Source organism: Pseudogymnoascus destructans, assembly GCF_001641265.1.
Source record: "Pseudogymnoascus destructans isolate 20631-21 unplaced genomic scaffold scaffold_7, whole genome shotgun sequence".
Classification (NCBI taxonomy): Eukaryota; Fungi; Ascomycota; class Leotiomycetes; order Thelebolales; family Thelebolaceae; genus Pseudogymnoascus; species Pseudogymnoascus destructans.
In genome coordinates this window covers 37,344-59,991 of record NW_020167526.1, presented here as the reverse complement: position 1 = coordinate 59,991, position 22,648 = coordinate 37,344, and the positions used below count along the sequence as shown (strand labels likewise).

General features: G+C 47.5%; 3 protein-coding genes and 1 non-coding gene across 4 annotated transcripts; 3 read left to right on the top strand and 1 right to left on the bottom strand.

Annotated features, from left to right (window-relative positions):
• Nucleotides 1-1,243: 1,243 nt before the first annotated feature.
• On the top strand, nucleotides 1,244-2,918 carry VC83_02771 (uncharacterized protein; the record flags this gene model as incomplete). Its single annotated transcript, XM_024466426.1, has 9 exons — nucleotides 1,244-1,270; nucleotides 1,321-1,338; nucleotides 1,607-1,617; nucleotides 1,672-1,777; nucleotides 1,843-1,928; nucleotides 1,998-2,088; nucleotides 2,244-2,430; nucleotides 2,498-2,702; nucleotides 2,900-2,918. The coding sequence occupies 9 exons, from the start codon at nucleotides 1,244-1,246 to the stop codon at nucleotides 2,916-2,918; spliced, it is 750 nt and encodes a 249-aa protein (XP_024325334.1).
• Nucleotides 2,919-3,547: 629 nt separating this feature from the next.
• VC83_02770 lies at nucleotides 3,548-3,622 on the top strand (the record flags this gene model as incomplete). Its single annotated transcript has 1 exon — nucleotides 3,548-3,622. It is a non-coding gene; the product is annotated as a tRNA-Ile (tRNA).
• Nucleotides 3,623-11,973: 8,351 nt separating this feature from the next.
• Nucleotides 11,974-12,633, bottom strand: VC83_02769 (uncharacterized protein; the record flags this gene model as incomplete). The annotated part of the gene is made up of 1 exon (XM_024466425.1): nucleotides 11,974-12,633. One exon carries the CDS (start codon nucleotides 12,631-12,633, stop codon nucleotides 11,974-11,976), a length of 660 nt encoding a protein of 219 aa, XP_024325543.1.
• A 6,910-nt stretch (nucleotides 12,634-19,543) lies between these two features.
• Nucleotides 19,544-21,218, top strand: VC83_02768 (uncharacterized protein; the record flags this gene model as incomplete). The annotated part of the gene is made up of 2 exons (XM_024466424.1): nucleotides 19,544-20,403; nucleotides 20,832-21,218. The coding sequence occupies exons 1-2, from the start codon at nucleotides 20,236-20,238 to the stop codon at nucleotides 21,216-21,218; spliced, it is 555 nt and encodes a 184-aa protein (XP_024325542.1). The 5' UTR covers nucleotides 19,544-20,235.
• Between the last annotated feature and the right edge of the window lie 1,430 nt (nucleotides 21,219-22,648).

Below are 22,648 nucleotides of genomic sequence, written 5' to 3'. Positions count from 1 at the left end.
GTCCAAGATCCAGAAGAGCCAGGCGGATCAGTTGTGTCTTTGCGTTTGTTTGTGGGTTTCCGCATGATCCTCATTCCAATGCAGGTGCAACTGGCCAGAGAGTGCTGGAACAGGGAAGAAAGAGAGGGTAGTTTGACTTACCAAATTCACACAAGGTAGCAGCAGATATGCAGCTTGAAACTGGATATACAAAGGCGTATATTGAAGGGGCAGACGGTGGATATAAAATATATATCACTTTCTCAGAAACAGGTGGAGAGCAATTGAGGTTCTACGGACTTTCCTTGTGAATTCCCTGGTAAATATCCGAATACCATGAACTGTCCACAATTTGTTGTGCAGACGAATGTGGGGTTCAGCACGCAAGGTTACGACAGAGTTGATTGGTGGATAGCCGATTTTGGGGGGACCTTGTGCTGCCCATAGCAGTTTTTCAATATATTTACATGTTGCCGCGCCTGGCGCATGTATTATAAAATCATGAAATCATACCCCGTCGTTTGCTACACCCTCAGTCTCAAAATGCATATGCGCTGCAGGTAAAGCTCCATCTTCCCCAATTCGTGGTTCCGAGCACAGATGAGTATGCTCATACACGTATACTATGGTGATAATGGTGGGCATCTGGCCAGAAACGGACATCAGCCAGCATCGGCCATAGTTCAGCTGCCTCCTTCCTTCTTTCCGCACCCGCGTTAACCACTCAGTCTGCAGCATCGATCGTCGTCGTCGGACCATTGACCGGACATGGAGACAAGGGATGAAGGGTGGGGAAGTCGAGTCTGCAGGGCCAACAGACAGACAGACAGACACGAGCAGCGCACAGGAGAATGCACTGTTTATATGACCTGTGCCAATGCCATCCAAGATATGCGACAGCCATGAGATAATACTTGTCCCCTCTTCTCCACAAGAGATGCCGTCCCCCAGCTACTATCGCCCCGGCTGGCGGTTGGCGTGGGATTTCGGCTATTTGAGATCACCTCCCTATCTAGCTCTCCATCAGGGTCCAGATTCACCGGTAAGGGTTCGATCCTCTCTTTCCCCTTTCTTCAATAGCCATTGTTATATACACCCGAGGCCGAACAATAGTAGCCGGCCCCAACATCTACTCCTTCCGATCTACTTTTGGTTTCCTGCTTTCTTATCTCCCTGTTCTTCTCTTCTTGCTTCTTCTTCTTGCTCTTCTATATATCGGACTGCAAGTTCAACTTCAGATATTATCACCACATTTCGGATGCAGATGGCAATTATAGAGGAACAACCTGTTGTAAGTTCACTGACTTCACCCAACGACTCACATGTTCTGACCTCCAACAGGCTGCAAATGTCCTTGGTGTAAGTCCTCTTACTTCCACTTCACATAGAGATCTAATCTGAACCTTGATGTTTGGTGTAGACAATTGGCACGGGTAAGTCTTGCCACGCCTCCGGTCAATGTGTCTTTTCTAACTTGCAACAGTGTATGTTATATTCCCTTTAGGAGGCTCACTTTTACCACTTTACTGACAGTCACATGAAGATTATGGTGCATCCAAGTAAGGACATCCCCACCCCAGAGACGTCAGAATGAATCTATCATGAACACATGCTAACAACCCCACAGTTAATTCCACAGTATGGGCAAACCCCCCCTGTTCTATCAGCCATTGTATCCTAACCACCCAACAGAATCTGGTCAAATTGGAAGACCAAAGACACAGATGGCTTCCCACCTGCCATGGTCTTTTTATGGGCTATTGCCGCAGTCCCCATCGGCACATATGCCATCGTCCAAGTACGCTTTCAACAGATCTATGCTCTCCAGTCAAGGCCCTGTTATGATATACTAACGTCCAAAAGCACTTCAATACACCACTCCAGATCCAGCCTCAGCTCCTCTGCACGTTGTCGCTCATATCATGGGTTCAGATCCTCGTCTACGGAAAGTAAGATTCGGCCTTCCTCACATCCCTCTTCAGGGCCACATGTATTGTCTACATTACTGACTTGTGCAGTGGATGGTCTTGGTTTAAAGCTTCCGTCTATGGGATAACCACAGCCGCCATCTTTGGAGGCGCGCAGGCGGTATTGATCCTCACGCTGAGAGTACGTTTTTTCTTCCCCCCATCTCCAATCTCACTCCGCTGTTCCTGGGCAGAAAGCCAATTTGGCAATCCCAAGCAGTGTGGACCTCTTCGATCTTGTTCCCGGGGATCTACTCCCATGCGTCCCCAGAATGTTTCCAACTAACCGCCCAACAGCCCCTCTACAACCGCGGCATCGACTACCCCATGATAATCGTCGGCGTCATCGCCTCCATCCTCGTCGCCATCGGCCTCCTCCCACCCTACTACGAGATGTGGAAGCGCCGCGGCCGCGTCGTCGGCATAAGCCTCTGGTTCATCTTCATCGACCTCCTCGGCGCCTTCTTCTCCCTCATGGCACTGGGTATGCTCCCCCGCCCCTCCACTCCAATCCCCAAGACCCAATCAAGCAACGAACTAACACCCACCAGTCGCCCAACACGACTTCGACATCCTCGGCGGCATCCTCTACATCGCCGTCATAATCCTCGAACTCGGCATCCTCGGCTCCCACGGCATCTGGCTCGTGCGCACACGCCGCGTCCACCGCGCCGCTGCATTGGAGGGGAAGACTTTCGATGACGTCCTTGAGGAGAAGGCGCACGCTGGGACGACGTGGAAGTTTTCTGAGCGGCGGTTTTGCCTCAAAGAGGCTCGGAAGGGAAGGAAGGGAGGGAGGGGGGGGGGGATGTGGAGATGCAGGTTGAGCGGGGTGATGTGGAGACCTCGACGAACCCGTCTTTGACGACAGCGTCTTCGATAAATAAGAGTGAGCTTACCCTCTGCTGACGGATGAGAAGAGTGTAGGGTGGAAGCTGACACACAATACACAGATCCTACTGTGGCGGCTGACGGGGGCCAATGGTTCGAAAGCGCAGTCTGACGACCTTCTAACGACTCGATGAGATGTCACGGCTCTTGATGACCCAAAAGCGTTTTGACGACTTTTTCCAACAACTTATATACTTATTCTCTTGCTATTCTATTTTATCCGCTACCCCTGCCGCTCATCGACTTATGGACAGACGGCCGACACGGATACACACTCGTATATCCATACCGAGCCTCTCAAGCAGCGAATCTGCACGCACAATTCCCCAGGACGGCAGAGCGCGAGATTATCAGGGAAGGGAACGGGATTTTCTAATCACAAAAGTTTTTTGGTTTTTGTCTCCGAGATAGATAGATCGATTTTTCCTAGACGGATAGCGGGGGAAGGGGCATTACAGAAAATGAGCAGGCTACGATATACATAATCAGCAGCGTGTCTTTCAAAATAAAATCCCCAATCCGAGTGAGAAGTACCTACCTCTATATAGACCAATGTGAAAATCAAAGAACACTCACCTGTCACTCACACCCAGCCCACCTGCCTCCCTACAGCTCTACCCCCCGCAACCCGAACTACTGAATGGACGTCATCGTACCCAAGTTCGCACCCACTTAAATACCCCCTTCTACACACCAACCATAAAAACCCCGGTCGCTTAGCTCAGTTGGTTAGAGCGTGGTGCTAATAACGCCAAGGTCGCGAGTTCGACCCTCGTAGTGACCAAACCAGTCTTTTGTCATTTTGCTTGTTCAGCTTCTTTCTTTTTTGAACGTCAATTGTGTTTGACGTCGGGATTATTTTTTGGGCAAAAACTCGATATACCCAGTAAAACAGTAAATAAATTCTATATACCCAGTTCCATCCCACGTGACCTGCCCAAGCCCAATCTAGAAACTCCCCCCATTCTCATATGTGCCTGGCGTGTCTGAGCCAGCCCCAACAACGAGCAATGGAAGCTCGTCGTCGGGGCTGGCTCAGACACGCCAGGCACAACCCTCCTCGGGACAAACGGCAGTTGCCCCATCTTTGTCCCTCCTCTGGAGCTGCCAGGAGAACTTCTCCTTGACGGCCCAGTGTAATGGTGGGTGCACCAGATGTGAGAATCTAGCCACCCAAGGAAGGGATGAATTTACTAAGACAACACACTGTCTTAGAAAACAGAGCCAAAGGGTCGTAGCTTAGACTATTCCACAAAGCAGCAAAAGGAAAGGGCAATCCTATTTATGCTAAAGGAATGTAGTTCTCTCATTTTCCAAGACTTTCCATGACTTACCAGGCTTGGTAACTGTAGTTGACGTAAGAGAATCCCATAGAACCATCTCTTAGGTTCGTAGCCTATAGGAAGTAAAAGGAAAAGGGCAAGCAGACAATACAGTAAATCGACTATCACATACTTCCACGTCTTTTCCAAGCTTCCAAGCATTCATCTTGTTACTCCTTGTTTCTGAAAAGTCAGTGAGGTGATAACCTCTGACTTACCCCTGAGTTCCCAGACTCAACATTTGTTGCAACTTGTCTGAACCACTTCACTACATCACACACCTTGGTCCAAGGTCAGAGTACCCCTATAGACAAATTATGCCATAGACAAATTATGTCATAGACAAATTATGTCATAACTTAACCAATCTTGTGGGTAACTAAAGAGCGATGACATGTAATGAATCATAGAGGTTCATAGGAGCTTTTAGAGCTATCATTCATGCTCCTAGGCCTCTAGTTGGTAGAGATATGTCATGTGGTAGTATGAGTGGTGTCATGTAATGAATCATAGAGGGTTGTAGAGATATGCTATGTGGTAATATTGGCCCAGTAACTAAGGAGCGATGACGTGTAATGAATCATAGATGGTTGTAGCAATCGTTGAGTAGTATTGCTCTTGTTGTTGGTGTGATAAGCCAAAATATGTATAGTGACTTGTAGGTTTGAGGAGGAGATTTCCAAGTTTGCTCTTGAGTTTGATAGCAAACTGAGTGCAACGAATGTCAGTATGACACCCAGTCGTCCAGGGCGCGGGACCAAGCGTCCAAGTCGAGGAACTCGCTACCGTCGACAGGGGCAGCAAGTTCGGCTAGGAGGCAGGGGCGGGGGAGGCAGGGGAGTTTGTGCCTCGCGCGAGGGCTTCCGAGGGGGGTTTTGAGGGGGTCGGAGGAGGGAGGGAGCCTGGTGTAAGGATGCCTGTCCCTCAGTGACCAGAAAGGATCTGAGTCGGGCAGGTTACGGTCACATGATAAGAGTTAAGGCAGGTTAGCCGAGTCGGACCCATTTCAGGTACTTAAGGGGATTGACCCAACGGGGTCCCTCTCCCTCAGTGACGGAAGGTATCTGAGTCAGACAAGTTATGGTCACGTGGTGAGAGTGCAGGTTAGCTGAGTCGGGACCCGTTTCGGGTACTTAAGGAGATTGACCCAACGGGGGTTCCTCTCTTCATCTTTTTTGTATCCTTCATAGTAGACCTATAGGATAGCATCCGTTTAGCCTCTGACTCGCACTCCCATATGCTATTACCGTGAGCTGGGTGCCCTGTGTCCTTACACCTGGGAGGTGTCAGCAGGGTTCTGTGGTGGAGGGGACGAATGGAAGGGGGAGGAGGTTTGGGGGTCTCAATTGACCCCTGACTTACCGTGCAATTGAGCTGGTATATTGCCAGCTCAATTGCTTCCAAAAGGCCATATGAGAGCACGTACTCTCATTTGAGAGTACGTGCTCTCATTGGCTCGTTAACCTTTCCAAAGGAGGGTTAGCGGCCGACTGGGTAGATGGAGTTTTCTTACCAGTTTACTGGGTATATCGAGTTTTTGGCCTTATTTTTTTTGTGTGGTGGTTAGGGGTTAAGCAAGGATGGGGGTTTTGTGGTTGGGGTTGTGAGGGATGGTGATAGCAGGGTTAAAAAATCAATTATAATCATGATTATTAGGTCGTAATCATAATCATGATTATTTACAAAGCGCATAACGTATTTCACATGCGAGTTGCCTACACAAGCGAGCAGGGTTAGAAAATCAATTATAATCATGATTATTTAACTAGTCGTAATCATAATCATGATTATTGATAAAGTGTATAATCATAACGTACTTCACTAGCGAGCTGCGCATACCCCCGAACTGCGCAGACCCCCCATTTTTTACACGTCTTACCTCCTTGAACTCCACATAACTCAACTAATGGATGCTCAATCGACCTACAAAGAGGGGCGAATTGCTCTTGCACTTCAGGCGCACAAAGATGGCTATTTTACAAGTTTACGGGCGGCCGCAAACGCGTACGATATTCCAGAATCAACCTTACAGTCTCGTGTCAAAGTGTTACGACGGAACAAGAAGGCTGGCCAACTACAGGACAGGAAGGAGGGAGGTCGCATGAGACCGGCCCTGGTACCTGGAGGGGCAGCGGGGAATAGTAGTTCCGAAAGTATCACGTGACGGACTCGCAGGATGATGAGAAGAGTCCTAAGAGTCCAGGACTCCGAGGACTCGAGTGAGTTCCCAGGAGTCCACTAGGCACGTGACGGACTCGCAGGATGATGAGAAGAGTCCTAAGAGTCCAGGACTCCGAGGACTCAAGTGAGTTCCCAAGAGTCCACTAGGCACGACGCCACTATATAAGTAGATAGTATTTCCTTAGATAGGAGCTTCGTGCTCAACTCAATACAGTATTTGTTATATACTAGTAACGTGTTACTTGAAGCCTTTGTGTCTGATCCCCTGCCTCCTCTGATAAGTAAACCTTTACGCAAGAGAGCCTCTGTGTCTTCTATCGTTTAGAAGTCAGCGTTACACTTTGAGCACCACTTCTACGAGGCACTGGCTCATACACAAAGCAACATGTCTGTCGTCAGTTCGAAGGGGAAAACCCCCACCACGCCAACTTCGTCTCAGAGGTCTAAGCCTGAGAATGAAGAGATGCCCGACGCACCCACCGTCAATGAACTCAAGGAAACTCTATGCGTCAAGTTGCCCGACACTTACTCCGGCAACCGAAAGGAACTTGAGGTGTTTTTGCTACAGGTCGAACTGTACCAGCACTTCAATGACGAGAAGTTTCCCACCCAGGAGAGCTATGCCCTGTGGACTGCGTCCTACCTTAGGGGGGAAGCCCTGCGATGGATCGAACCATTCCTCAAGGATTATTTCAAATATGAGAGTACCAATGGAAGCATGGCAACTACGCAGACTATGTTTGGCAGCTGGAAAGGATTCTGTAAGGAAATCCGACGCATGTTCGGAGACATCGATGAGATTAAGACCGCGGAAGACCATCTGTTTGCACTTAAGCAGACTGGCAGCGCCCTCACGTACTCCACAGAATTCCAGAGATACGGCAATCAGACAGGATGGGACGCCAGCGCACTCATCAGCCACTACCGACGTGGGCTGAAGAGCCATATACATATGGAACTTGCCCGTTTGGAACAACAACCAACGGACATGGTAGCGCTAATCGAACATACGGTCCGAATCGACAATCGACTATACGAATTCCAGAAGGAACGTCGGACCTATGACAAGCCCAAGAAAAGTTACCCCTACCGGGGAAATGAGGGCAGACGACGGGATCAACACCCGCGAGACAACCGTTGGTCAGACCCAATGGAACTCGATGCCACGTTCAAACCTGGACGACCCCGTGACCCTAAGAAAGACAGACAATTCAAGGAACGACTCTGTTTTAACTGCGACAAGCCAGGCCACATGGCCCGAGACTGCAGACAGCCAAAGAAAGGGAACGGCGGACGCAAAGTCGGCAAACAACTCAATGCCACCTGGACAGGACAGTTGAACACAACATTTGTGAGCAAACAGGACTGGGGAATAAACGGCGAAAGCACCCCAGAAGACGAGAGCTCAGATGAAGGGTCGGAGGCGGAATCGTTCACCGTCTCAGAACAGGAGACCTTCGACGAACTCGCACCTACGGAACCAATGAGTCCACGGTGCAAGAGCATAGTAAGACGCATGGCAAAACACGCCCACGCGAAGATTAGGGCCGAACGAGACAAGCCCAGCGGCCAGAGGAGAATCCCCACGCTTAAGGGCATCTACGGGAACCTGTTACAGGGACTTCCGTTAGAGTGCAAGGTGGATGACTGCAAGGATGACCTCTGGAGATACTACAACCAACTAACGAATACCCGCAGGCTGCTTGGCACGTCCCCAGACGTAGCTAAGTTGGAAGCCCAAGAAGCGGAAGAACTGGAGAACGATGTCGAGCATATGGCTAAACTGAAGTATATGAAAAGCGTCGAACTTTACTACCAGGACTGCAGGAGAACCCTGGAGAAGTACGATGAGAAAGCCAGAGGTATGCTGCGACGGGAAAATGCGAGACCCACTCCACGCATCGAAAGGAGAGCCATGGAGCAACTAGACACGTTCTCCACGCCTCCGAGGGAAGATAGTGCATGGGTGAGAGGACAGCGGGAACTATCAACGACAGATGCAACAGAGACTGATCATCCCTGGCATGCGTATGTCTACTGGGAGTATTGCAGCGAAGATGACTGCAAGCTCCACTGGAAAAAGAAACACCAGAATCAGTTGTTTCCCCGATCCTCGCCCAGGATACACTTCAGAGACGCAGAGCAAGTTCACGCCCTCAGGCGAAGCCAGTCTGAAGGGGACTTGCCTATCAAAAGCGAACAGGTATACGAGAAATACCCACATCTGCTGAATGAGTTCTTTGCTGATGTTCCTTGTTGGTTCCCACGAATTATCCGTAGGTTCGTAATTTTCCCATTTTATCAAAAACTCTTCTCGACGTCCTACTAACCTTCTGTCTAGGATCGCTTCGACCTCATATTCGATTATCTCATTCTCGGGTTGGAGTTCGGTGTCGGTCGCAATTGGGGTATTTCCTCTTGCTGGTTCCAGTAGTGAGACATGAAATACCGGGTGTAGTCTAGACTTCCTGGGTAGCTGCAGTCTGTAATTAACTGAGCTGACTTTGTTCAATATTTTGAATGGTCCCAATTTCTTGAAGTCCAACTTTGTGCTTGGTCGTTTCGTTTTGATATGTTTCCGGAGTAGGTATACTTTATCCCCCTCCTTGAAGGCAGGTTCCATACTGCGCTTCTTGTTTGCGTATGCGGCGGATCGTTCATTTAAGAATTGGATGTCCGTCGCAAGTTGTTCGTGGAACGATTTCAGTTGTTCCACCACGATCAGGGCTTGTTCAGCTCGTGATTCATCCGGTCTTGGTTGCCTATATGCTTCTGGCTGGTAGCCGTAATTGGCAAAGAACGGTGAGACTTTCGTTGCTTCTGTCATCGCGCTGTTATATGCAAACTGTGCGATGGGTAAGATCTGAACCCAGTTATCCTGTTGATGATTGACATAGCTTCGCAGGTACTGTTCAAGGGTCTGATTTAATCTTTCTGTTTGGCCGTCTGTCTGGGGATGAAAAGCTGTTGATAGCTTATGATTTGTTCCCAGTAGCGCCATCAATGATTTCCAGAATTTCGAAGTAAAGAGCTTGTCTCTATCTGAGATGATTTCTTCTGGCATCCCATGATCGGCTAATATGACTCGAATGAAGGTATATGCGAGCGCCTTGGCGTCGCTAGCTTCTAGATATGGTATAAACTTCCCATATTTCGTGAGTCTTTCCGTGATGACGAGGATAGAGTCGTATTCTATTCCTGTTAACGGGTCCTTGGAGGGTGGAAGCTTGACGATGAAGTCCAAAGCTATTGATTTCCACGCTCCTTTTGGTACTGGTGTCGACTTGAGTTGTCCGTATGGCAGGTGCCTATTGGATTTTGACTTGCTGCAAATGTCGCACTCTCTTACCACTGTCTCTACCTGCTTCCTCATACCTGGGAAGTAGTAGTGTCGGGTGATTCATTCGAAGGTTCGTGTCACTCCCTGATGACTGTGTGCTGGTAACGAGTGTTGTTCTTGCACCAGCGGGCGTCTCATTTGACTTGGGACATACACTAACCCTTTGTATCGAATCAATCCTTGTTCGTCGATGGCGAAGTCGCCTTCGACTTTGGACAAGACTCGCTTGGCGCATTCGTCTGTTGCGTAAGCTTTCTTGAGTCTTTCCTCGAGTTCTGTATCTTCGATGACTGAGATCGTCGCTAGTAACTCGTTGTACTGTATTCCTGCATCTGTTTTCTTCAGAATTGCTCTAGGTCTTTCTTCCTTTGGGCCGGCGTAGTCGGTCCGTCTGCTGAGAGCGTCTGCTCTTGCATTCTCGGAGCCCTTGCGATAGGTTATCGTGAAGTTGTAGGCTGCGAGGGTTTCTGCCCAGCGGACTTGTCTGCGGTTTAAAACCTTGGTCGTGGTGAAGTATATGAGGTTCTTGTGATCCGTCCATACCTGCACAGGGTAGGTGGGTCCCTCAAGATATACTCGCCACTGCTCAAAGGCAACGACAATAGCCAGTAGCTCCTTGTCGTGGATGTCGTAATTGAGTTCCGCGGGTGACAGTTTCCTAGAGTAGTACACGATTGGTTTGAACTTACCGTTCTCGTCTGGTTGATTCAGACATGCTCCAATTGCGAAGTCAGAAGAGTCCGTTTCGAGGATGATCTTCTTTGCAGGGTCAAATGTAGCAAGGATAGGTGCTTCCGTGAACTTCGTCTTAAGTTCCTGGAAAGCAGCCTCTGCCTTGTCCGTCCATTTGAATTCGAGATCCTTTCTGGTAAGCTCCGTGAGTGGTTGAGCTACCTTGAAATATCCCGAGATGAATCTTCGGTAGAAGTTGGCGAAGCCTAGGAAGGCTTGCACTTCCTTGACCATGGTCGGTGTTGGCCATTCCAACACTGCCGTTACTTTTGCTTGGTCCATCTTGATGCCGTGCGTTCCAATAATGTAACCCAAGAATTCGACTTGGTTTTTATGGAACTCGCACTTCTCTGGTTTGAGGAGTAAGCTGTACTCCTTTAGTTTCTTCAGGACAAGTTTGACATGTTTGACATGCTCCTCCTTGGTTGCTGAATACACCAGCACATCGTCTAGGTAGACAATGGTAAAGATGTCTAAGTATTCGTGCAAAGCATCATTCATCAGTCGTTGCATAGATGCGGGTGCGTTTGTTAGCCCAAAGGGCATGACTTGATACTCGAATAGGCCATAGCGGGTGCGGAATGCTGTTTTCCACTCTTCCCCAGCCTTGATTCGGATCAGGTTGTATGCTCCTCGCAGATCTAGCTTACTGAAGATCTTTGCTCCTTGAAATCTATCGTGTAGTTCATTGATTAACGGCAGGGCATACCTGTCCTTGATTGTGATGTTGTTCAACGCTCGATAGTCCACACATAACCATAGGGAGCCGTCTTTCTTTGGTACGAAAAGCACCGGACTTCCTGCTGGTGATGTGGATGGTCTGATGAATCCTTTCGCTAGGTTATCATCGATGTACTCCTTAAGTACCTTCAGCTCCTTTTCCGATAGCTAATATATTGGTCCGAACGGTGGACTCTTGTCTTTCTCCAAAGGTATCTCGTGATCCCATGGTTGGTGCTTAGGAAGCGCCTCGTTCTTAGGGCCTTCCTGAAATAATTGCTCGTATTCCTTGTACTCCACCGGTATACTCATCGGTGAGGATGCCTGGGCTAGGTCATCGAGCTCGGAGGTTGCACATAACTCCTTCCGGCCCTGGGAGGGTTTCTCCCGTTGTCGCGTGTCCGTCCGTTGTTCACACGCGCACTGGCTCATCACAACTTTCTCGTTCCACCAGTCGATCTGGGGGTTGTGTTTCTTGAGCCATGGCACACCAAGGATGCACGCATGGTTGTCCATGTGCACGATGTCAAACTGAATCGTTTCCTTGTGCCCGTGTAGCATGACCATTTCCAATGGGACCGTTTCGTGGGTCACCATTCCTTCATTAGTCGAGATGGGCTCTCCATCTACGACCATTAACGGGTATGATTCGGTTTTCAATTGCGTCTTGAAACCTTGCGTGTCTGCTACTTTCTTTGTCATAAAGTTGCCCGTCGCTCCTGAGTCAATCATTGCTCAGAGGTGTCGCTGTTGTATCTTAGCGACCACATATAGTTGCATGCTGCCCGTCATGGCGCATAGCTGGTCTGTACTAGGCCTCTTCGTGTCGCTCGCCGGTGGCCTACCGTCGAGGACTCCTAGTTTTTTGACTCGTCCGAGGAAGGATAGTATTCATCCGCTTCCAATGGAGGTCCTGGGGGAGATCATCTCCCTGTCTCTGCTGTGTTGCTGGAGGAATATCGACGCCGCCATCCGCGAGCCATTGATCCCAAGATGCAGGGGAGTAGGCCAGTGGATCGGAGGAAGCGGGGGTCCCGGTTACAGACGAGGAGGCAGCGCTAACTGCCTGTTCCTCGGCCTCAACAACATCACGCTTCTCAGCAGCCACACGTTCGGCCTCCTCTGCCGCATCAAGCTCGTCGAGGGTTTTCAAACCTCGCCGGAGCATATCTTTACTACGGGTTCGGATGAGGCGTTTCTGCTTCCGCAGACGAAGTAACTTCAAAAGGGTTTCTTCCTCTTTGCGATCCAGGCGATCCTCCTCCCGTTCGAGCTTCACCCAGTCGGGATGCTCAGGACCCATACAGTCACACTTTTCTTTCAAGTTGCGACGAACGCACTCGGCGCACCGCCGTGAATCATTTGGAGACGACACGCAAGTAACGTTTCGCCTCACACAGTTCGAGCAAGAATCCATTTCAGGTAGTTCGTATCCGTGGTTCTTTATTCGACGGACAAGATCGTTGCGTTCCTGGAGTTTGCGGGCAGTGTCAGTAGGCATGTTGCATGTTGAAGGACTCGCTGAGGAGCAGCAGAGTCCCAGGGACATGGACGTACTTATAGGATTCGAGACAAATGCCCAGGGGAAGGGAGCGAGTGTTACGACGGAACAAGAAGGCTGGCCAACTACAGGACAGGAAGGAGGGAGGTCGCATGAGACCGGCCCTGGTACCTGGAGGGGCAGCGGGGAATAGTAGTTCCGAAAGTATCACGTGACGGACTCGCAGGATGATGAGAAGAGTCCTAAGAGTCCAGGACTCCGAGGACTCGAGTGAGTTCCCAAGAGTCCACTAGGCACGACGCCACTATATAAGTAGATAGTATTTCCTTAGATAGGAGCTTCGTGCTCAACTCAATACAGTATTTGTTATATACTAGTAACGTGTTACTTGAAGCCTTTGTGTCTGATCCCCTGCCTCCTCTGATAAGTAAACCTTTACGCAAGAGAACCTCTGTGTCTTCTATCGTTTAGAAGTCAGCGTTACACAAAGGAGTCCCTGCACGGAAGGGTTTACGGCCTACAAACACTAAGCTTTTAGCTACAGAAGAGGAAGCTCTTATTAAGTGGATTCTGTCTATGGATGAATGAGGCTTACCAGTTAGAAATAGTTGTATCCAACAAATGGTGAATCTTCTTCAAAAGTGATCAAATACAGACAAGACAGTAACAGATATCTTATGGTTGGTAAGAACTGGGTGTAATGCTGACTTCTAAATGATAGAAGACACAGAGGTTTCTTGCGTAAGGTTGACTTGACAGAGGAGGCATGGGATTAGACACAAAGGCTTTCCAAGTAACACGTTACAGTATTGTAAAGAATACTATATTGAGTTGAGCATGAAGCTCCTATCTAAGGAAATACTATCTACTTGTATAGTGGCATCGTGCCTCATGGGTAATCTGGATAGTTGGCGGATAGCTAGATATTCAGGACAGTTTATGGATAGCTCAACTATCCAATATCCACTAGTTTCTGCAACTATCCATTAGCCCCGTCACATGGCAGCCTACCCCGCTTGCCCCCTGTGACTCACACGTCATGTTAGTAGGTCCTGGTCCTGTAACCATGACATCATGTTACCATAGCCGTAACACTGGGTTTATAAGTGTAATGGTGGGTGCACCAGATGTGAGAATCTAGCCACCCAAGGAAGGGATGATTTTACTAAGACAACACACTGTCTTAGGAAAAAGAGCCAAAGGGTCGTAGCTTAGACTATTCCACAACGCAACAATCAGGTGTATGATATAGCGGAGTGGTTTAGACAAGTTGTAACAAATGTTGAGTCTGAGAACTCAGGGATAAGGGATAAGTCAGAGGTTAGCACCTGACTGACTTTCCAGAAACAAGGAGTAACAAGATTAATGCTTGGAAGCTTGGAAAAGATGTGGAAGTATGTGATAGTCAATTTACTGTATTGTCTGCTTGCCCTTTCTTAAGGAAAGGGCCTATTTATGCTAAAGGAGTGTAGTTCTCTCATTTTCCAAGACTTTCCATGACTAACCAGGCTTGGTAACTGTAGTCGACATAAGAGAATCCCATAGAACCATCTCCTAGGTTCCTAGCCTATAGGAAGTGAAAGGAGGTCCAAGGTCAGAGTACCCCTATAGACAGATTATGTCATAACTTAACCAATCTTGTGGGTAACTAAGGAGCGATGACGTGTAATGAATCATAGATGGTTGTAGAAGCTTTTGGAGCTATCGTTCATGTTCCTAGGCCTCTAGTAGGTAGATATTGTTACGATTATAGCTTACAGCTTGTTACAGTTGTTACGGTTGTTACGGTTGTTACAGTTGTTACGGTTGTTACGGTTGTTACGGGTGCAGCCTTAGCCACCAAGGCTACAACCACTAAGCGGACAACTGTATATTACGAGGAATAGCCTCACCTTCCTTCCTTCTTCTTCTTCTTCTCTCTTTAGATTCAAGCTAGCTTATTATTCTCCGGACTGGCTTCTTGACCTCCGTGACTATCGTAACATAGATTCCTTGAGGTGTCATTGCCCGCCGACTTGTGTGTAGTTGGGGATTTCGCCCTCGCATACTTTTCGCATGTGCATTCGCCTTATGTTGGCGCTGAATCCCAGCTTTCAGTTTCTGCTTTCCTGTGACCCGCACCCACTCGGCATCCTCGCTGTCATATTGGTGTTGATTGGGGTCACGGACCAACTCCTCAGCCGTGCACCTTTGTGAAACCTCAAGGGCAACGTGCCTCATAGCAGTGCGAGCTCCTTCAAATTCTTGGATCTTGCATCTTAGGCGTCGTAATCCTTTCACATCTTCTGGCTATACCTCACTATACTCATCCCCAACTTGTTCTTTTCCAGCTCTATAATTTCTAGACTGTCCCCTAGCACCTCCCAACTTTCCCAGCATGCAGTCATGCTGCTCATTCCAGAACTTGTGATCTGACAGGGCCCCAGCTATTCCGGCACGCTGCGGCCAGTCCCTTTTCCCAAATGCTTGATTGCTTGTAGGAATTGGGATATCTGTGGGTTTTCCTGGTCATACTCTGGATCTGTACACTCAAGGAGTGCCGTAGTTGCAAGTTTCTCAGCTAGTTCACAGACCTGCAAGTCCACCCGTCCTTCTGACAGTTCATCCCAGTCTTGCATGTTCGCCTGATTGTGAATCCGTTCCTTTACTGGTGAGACAGACAATGTGTTGTCGCTAGATTTGTGCTGACCATGATAGAGCTTCTCTATTGATGTGTCCACTTCAAGATGAGCTTTGAGTGAATTTGGGGCCTTCATATCAGCAGACTTTGGCACCTTCCGAGGGCGTTTGGATGTGCGAAAATAAAATAGTCGTTCCTAGAATAATCGCCAATTGCGCTCACCTGGTGAAGCCACCCGCGCCCTAACAGGATGTTATATGACGTGACGCCATAAACCACAAAGAACTTGAGTATCCATTCTATGCTGGCTACTTTCACTGGCAGGAGCACATATTGTGTGAGCGCATGTACGGCCCCGTCTGCTGTGTGCATTCTGAGCCCTGTTGTGTCTTCATGTCATGGGCAGTCGAGTTGTTCTGCAATGGTTGCATTGATCAACTCAATCGAGAAGCTGCCGTCTAACAACACCTGTGTGACTTCAAATTCCTGAGTCTCATTTAGAATGGATCAAACTGTACAATAAGTATAGAAACACGGTGGGGGTGCTCCCTGCCCAAACTCAATCCATTCACCAGTCTGACGGACTTGGTCAACATTGTGGACTAAAACCCCATCCTGGATTCACCATCCCCGCATCTTGGCCTGTGGCCATAAAAGTTCATCGACCTCCTCCTCCTCATCACGGGCTGCTGGCTGAGGTGGGAATCCCCTGTTTATCTTGGGCATAAATGAACCGTCACCATCATCATCCCTCCTCACACATAACATTACACTCAAGAACACAGCTTCATGCCGTACTTTGTACAGTTATAGTTTACATTTTACTTTGCAAATCTGACGTTACCTATCTATGTCTCCTGCCTTGACGGATGAAAGCGCCAGGCCACCCACACCACCACCTTTGCCTCCCCAGTCTAACTATGGAGTTCAACTGCCCAAGTCCCATTTCAAAGTTGCAGAAAAGGTGTCCAGGTTCTGGGAGAAATTTAAGTAAGCCCAAGGGGCCTTTAACGATGCTCCAATTTCAGGAGTGACTATAGATCCACTTGCTCCCAAAACTGGTCCGCACTTTTTTTACGGCACACTCATGGATCCTGCCTTGCTGATGGAGATTCTCGGTCTTGAAGAGACGCCAACGCTCCAACGGCGACAGTTATAGGATACTTGTGCAAACTTTGGGGTCAATACCCAGTGCTGGTTAATGGGCCTGAGGGGGGTGTTGTTGAGGGTGCTATTTATGACGTACAAACTGAGAAACATGCTGCCAGATTAGCAGAGTATGAGACGAAGGCTTACATGGCTGTCCCATGCGAGATAAATATTGTTGATAGGGATGAGCTGGCTAAGGTGTTTGGGACAACTTTTAGATATGTTGGTCCAGATATAGATCTCAGTGAAGGGGAATTTGATTTGAAGACTTGGCTATGACACATGGGGAGAGAATGCCAGATTAGCAGAGTATGAGGGGTCAAAGTATTATATGGGTTTGAAAGGTGCAAAGAGCGCATGGCGGTGCTGTAGGTTGAGGATCCTATTATACTTGGAATTGACGGCCTGCGAATTATCAGAGACCCACAAATCACCACTCTCATCAACCCCACCTTCCCTAGACAATACTCTCTTGAGGGCGGCTCAATGTAATGGTGGGTGCACCAGATGTGAGAATCTAGCCACCCAAGGAAGGGATGATTTTACTAAGACAACACACTGTCTTAGGAAACAGAGCCAAAGGGTTGTAGCTTAGACTATTCTACAACGCAGCAATCAGGTGTGTGATGTAGTGAAGTGGTTCAGACAAGTTGCAACAAATGTTGAGTCTGGGAACTCAGGGGTAAGTCAGAGGTTAACACCTCACTGACTTTTCAGAAACAAGGAGTAACAAGATGAATGCTTGGAAGCTTGGAAAAGACGTGGAAGTATGTGATAGTCAATTTACTGTATGCTTGCCCTTTCTTAAGGAAAGGGCAATCCTATTTATGCCAAAGGAGTGTAGTTCTCTCATTTTCCATGACTTTCCATGACTAACCAGGCTTGGTAAATGTATTAGAAATTAAGTGCGACCCACAACTAGCTTGCTAATCATGTAGTGAACGTAAGAGAATCCCATAGAACCATCTCTTGGGTTCCTAGCCTATAGGAAGTTAAAAGGAGGTCCAAGGTCAGAGTACCTATAGACAAATTATGTCATAACTTAACCAATCTTGTGGGTAACTAAGGAGCGATGACGTGTAATGAATCATAGAGGGCTGTAGAAGCTTCTAGAGCTATCGTTCATGTTCCTAGGCCTCTAGTTGGTAGAGATATACCATGTGGTAGTATTGGCCCACCCCCTTAAGGAGGAGATTTTCTTAATAACTTGTTCAATGAGTGTCCAAATGATATGCCGTGATGTATGTAGCATAAACAGATGTAGTAGAAGAGTTTGCAGCAATCGTTGAGTAGTATTGCTTCTGTTGTTGGTGTGATAAGCCAAGATATGTATGGTGACTTGTAGGTTTGAGGAGGAGATTTCTAAGTTTGCTCTTGAGTTTGATAGCAAACTGAGTGCAACGAATGTCAGTATGACACTCAATGTCTCTTTTATTAACAAGTATACTAACATCCCTCCCTAGAGGAAAACCCACTGTGCAGGAAACAATGATGGGTACTGACTTCAATCATCTCAAAATCTGCGCACGCTTTAATATCTTTTATATTTTTGTACAAGCCAAGTTCCAAGACCACTGCTGAACACTCTGAACCCCTCCTACCAAAGAATCATGTTGGTGTTGTCACCCTCCAGCCTGATTCACAGAGAGTATCTATTCATCATTATCAGCTTTGTGGCAGCTGTGCGGAGCAGACTTGTGTATGGTCACCACACCGATTAATACCTCGATTCAATGCAACTAATGACTTTTGATCGGTGCACAATCAGCTCAAGAGACTGGCTGTTACCTTGTAATAACACCAATGTATACAACACCACTGCCACTCTAAAGATTAATAGAAAGATGAATCTTCTAGGTGACTAGTAAGAGCTTAAGTAATAGAGTCTTATGCTAGGTATGATATTGCTGAATTGACCATGTTCTAAGTGTATTTCAAGTGGGTAGAACATTGCTAGCATTCTCATTTAGATATACCAAAAGCGCCTTAAACTACATCGATTCACAACTCTTGAAACTAATAGAATTGACAGCAATCCACTTAATTAAAAGCTCCTTAAAGACCCTTGGATCAAATGAGTCACCTCTATTAATAACTTTGTGTTTCTTGTGTGAATTTAAGAGTGATTGTGCAAAAGCCAGCTTAATGTGCTGCCTAACAGGCCTAACAGCCCCATTAGTAAGTGCCTTTGGGTCTTTCTTCCCATGCTTGTGGTCGAGATGATTTGTATTTGGCCAAACAGTGTATATACAATAGATATCATTGCCCACTTTAAGAACTGTGTTAGCACCTCCATCTATATGCTGCTAAATCCATGATGTAATACACTAGTTGATTCAGAACCAGCTTGTATGAAAGCTTTAGAGCTGTTGCTCATTAATTAGGCATATTCAGACATTTTTCTAATGTTGTTTAGGTTGAAATGGGCTCGAAGTAGGCGCATCTAATGATGCCATAAAAACCCTTCATTTTTTCTAGGTGGCACAGGCCACCTAGACTATCAGCCCGAACTGTTAAGACTGTTAGTTTGACATTCTACAAACTGGACTAATAGTCTAGGTGGACTATTAGTCTAGACTATGTAGACTAGACTACTGACATGCCTATATGTGAGTTCTCCTATAAGCTATAGATACCATATGCTTCGAATGAGAATCTTCGTGCCAAGTAAGGTGCGCTAGAACATTAATAGATTGCAAGTATAAGTTAGAAGAAGATGGATTCTGCAAACACTTAGTGGACATCTAGTGAGGGATCATTTGAGGCCATCTAGTGGACCATCTAGTGAGCCATATGGATTTGATCACGTGTTAACTATGCATATAGAAAGGTGTTGGTCGAAGGACCGGTCACCAAATACACCGCACGATTTGCGACCGCGCGCAAATCGTGCGGTGTATTTGGTGACCGGACCTTCGGGTTTTTGCGCAACGGGCAGAAAAACTCGACAGTAGACTACAGTATATAGAACAAATTGATTAAATTGAATTACTACACTACCTACGGAGCGCCAATTGGGGAGCCCGACAATTGTGGGAAAAGCCGCCATTCTCTTTCCCTCAACAAAAGGCTATGGACCTAGGCGAGATAGGCGAGAATAAAAGCAGAGGCGATTCATGGGTCCTCAAAGACGAATACGCAAATAACTGTCACATACGACCATAGACTCAAGAGAACTGGGCATCCCGTCCGCTCTGCCATACATAAACTTGAGATCGGTGGATTAGTAGTTGGGTGGGTGACCACCAGCGAATACCCACTGTTGTATGTTTTTTTATCTTTTTATTTATTTATTTTGTCTTGGTGGCGTGGCAGATTTTGGTTCCTCTACGAGTGCTAAATATAGACGCGTGATGGTTTGAGCTAGGTTACTAGTCTGGGGAAGCAGGTGACACCTAGTGCTACGCCTCGACAGTTCTCAATATGACTAGACTTTATCTAAGCCAATGCGCCCTTACACGAGTGGAGATATCGATACAGTTACCTGCCTATTACAAGTTGGATCACTCCGAGTGGCAAGGCGGAGTAGGGTCGGGAAGGAGCCGAGGCGTCAAAAACAAACGTATTCCAATTGTCACTTATGATGCTAGGTGTTCCTTCCAGTTGCATGGGGCGCAGCATCTGTGTTCTCGGTGACGCGCAATGGTAGGGAGGAAGGTCGGGATTGCGCAGACTAGGTAGTGATAGACGAGGGAGAGGATAGCATAGGGCCGAGTTCATCGTGTAGACTTGATTGCTTTCAGCGCAGAGCAGACATTATATATATACTGATATAGTGCATTCTCAATTGCTCAGCTACCACACTGTCAAGACTTCACCACACTGCATACTGCATGTCGACAAACTTTTCTCATCTCAAAGAAACTCCACGCAGTCCAATCCCAGCAGTAATGGCCGGAGCGGCATTCCAGGGCCTCGAATGGGCCGCTACGACCTTTGGCCTCGAGCCAACATGGACGCTCGAGCCTGACCTTGAAGCTGCTAAGCAGATAGTCAAGTCGGTCGGTGTGATGGAAGGCACAGGCAGCATTGGCACCATAAACGTATCATTTCTTTCCCAGGGAGCATTCAATAAGATTTACGAAATTTCCATGCAATAAGAATGAGCAAACCCTCATCTTGCGTCTGGCTTTACCGGTCGACCCGCGATACAAAACACTCAGCGAAGTAGCGACTATGGAATGGATGCGCCATAATGCGAATGTCCCAGTACCTACTGTTGTCTCTCACGATGCTTCTAGTGCCAATCCTGTCGGTTTTGAATGGATTCTAATGACCAAATTGCCTGGGAAGCAGCTGGCTGATGCGTGGAGATCGCTCTCTTACCCCGCTAAAGAAGGGCTTGCCAAGCCGTTTGCCAAATACTCATCCAGTCTTTTCAAAATCAGCTGAGCGGCATTGGGAATATCATGGCGCATCTTTTCCCAAGGTGGACCGTATTGTGTCCATGCACTTTTTCTGGGGTGATCATATCCACCAGGATGTGTCCCGCGGGCCTTTTTCCTCGACTAGGAACTGGATGGATGCACGCCTAGCGCTCAGCGAACACGACTGCCGCTCAACGCTGACTAAATATTCGGACAGAAACGGTATTGATACTGATGACGAGGATGCCCTAGATGACGCGCAGCGGACGCTTAACATTGTCAATAGGCTTAAGGCCCTTGTGGGCCAAATATTCTCCATTGGTCATCTGGAAGATGAGCCCTCTATGCTATTTCATGACGACCTTTCTCAGCACAACATCCTTGTTGACGACGGCGGCGCTCTTACCGGTGTGCTGGACTGGGAGTGCGTCTCTATTGGGATCACTTGATGGAATATGAACTTACAAACTCACGACGGGTTTTCCTCGATGAGATGGCGAGACTAGAGCCAGGTTGGGTGGAAATCTTCAACTCAAGTCCGTTGCAGAGAGACCTAGATCTCGCGGTGCAGAACTGTAATAGCGAAATTCTTACAAGCTATATCAATGAATGGATTGACGAAATTGTTGCTTCTCCTAGGACAGATATTGAGGAGTAGGAGGAAGGTGATACTGACGAAGGCAGGCCTTGAGTGTGAACGACAACACGCCTACCAAATGCCTAAAGGAGTATGAGGCGTATAGTGACGTTTTCTCCGAGGGAAAGGCAGAAGACCTACTAGAGCTAGGAAGGAAGACCCATGCCATCAATACTAGGACCTAAGAACTACTATATAGGCTAGTATATAACCTATTAGAAACGGAGCTGGCCACGCTCTGAAAATACCTCAATGATAGCGAGAAGAAGGTTGGATCTGAAGGAGTGTAAGCCCTATAGGCATACCTATTCTATAGGGCTTACACTCCTTCAGATCCAACCTTCTTCTCGCTCTTATTGAGGTATTTGCAGAGCGTGGCCAGCTCCGTTTGCCTACATCTCTACATAGACTATAGGGGCTTAAATAAGATCACTATGAAGACTCAACACCTGCTACTACTAATCACAGAGACCTTAGATCAGCTCTAAGGAGCGAGGTGCTTTACGAAGCTTTGATATAAGGAACGCCTACTACTGTATCCACATTTGTCTAGGCTCGAGGCTTACGAATTCTATTAACTCAACCTATACCTAGCCTACTAGGTTAGGATAGCAAGCTAGGAAAAATGGATTACTCAAGCGACCTCTAGGGTGGCGACACTAGCGACTGAGGCCACTAAGCTAGCTCTAAGAGCTACACCTATAGAAGTTAGCCACTCTATAGCAGGCAAGGGTGAGAGCATGGCCTCGAAGCTAGCTGACCTCTAGAGACAGATAGATGAAGAAAGAGCCTATATCAATGCTATAGAGGAAGCCCTAGAGTTCTTCTAAAGAGAACATAGTAACAACTATGATGCCTACCCTAAGGCAGTATAGGACTTTACGAAGAAGCAAGCGCTAATTTAGGAAGAAAGCTGTTAGAAAAGGTGACACTAAGATATCAAAGATAAATAGGAAGGACCCTAAAGAGAAGAGGAGATAGTGCTTCTACCATATTGATAGAGGTCGCGCTAACCTAAAGACTAATAGGAAGGGTCAAGGAACCTAAGATATACAAGGGCAAATCACCTAAGAGCTTAACGAGTTCATGGGCTTAATCTGTGCCATCTTCTAATACCAACCAAGGGTGTTTCTAACCGAGCAATTAAAGGTGGCCTTCGCTGCCTAATATCTAGAGGGAGACCCTATTAAGGAGTGGGATAACTAGTGTGCCTCTAAAAAAGAGGGATATATAGACCCCTTA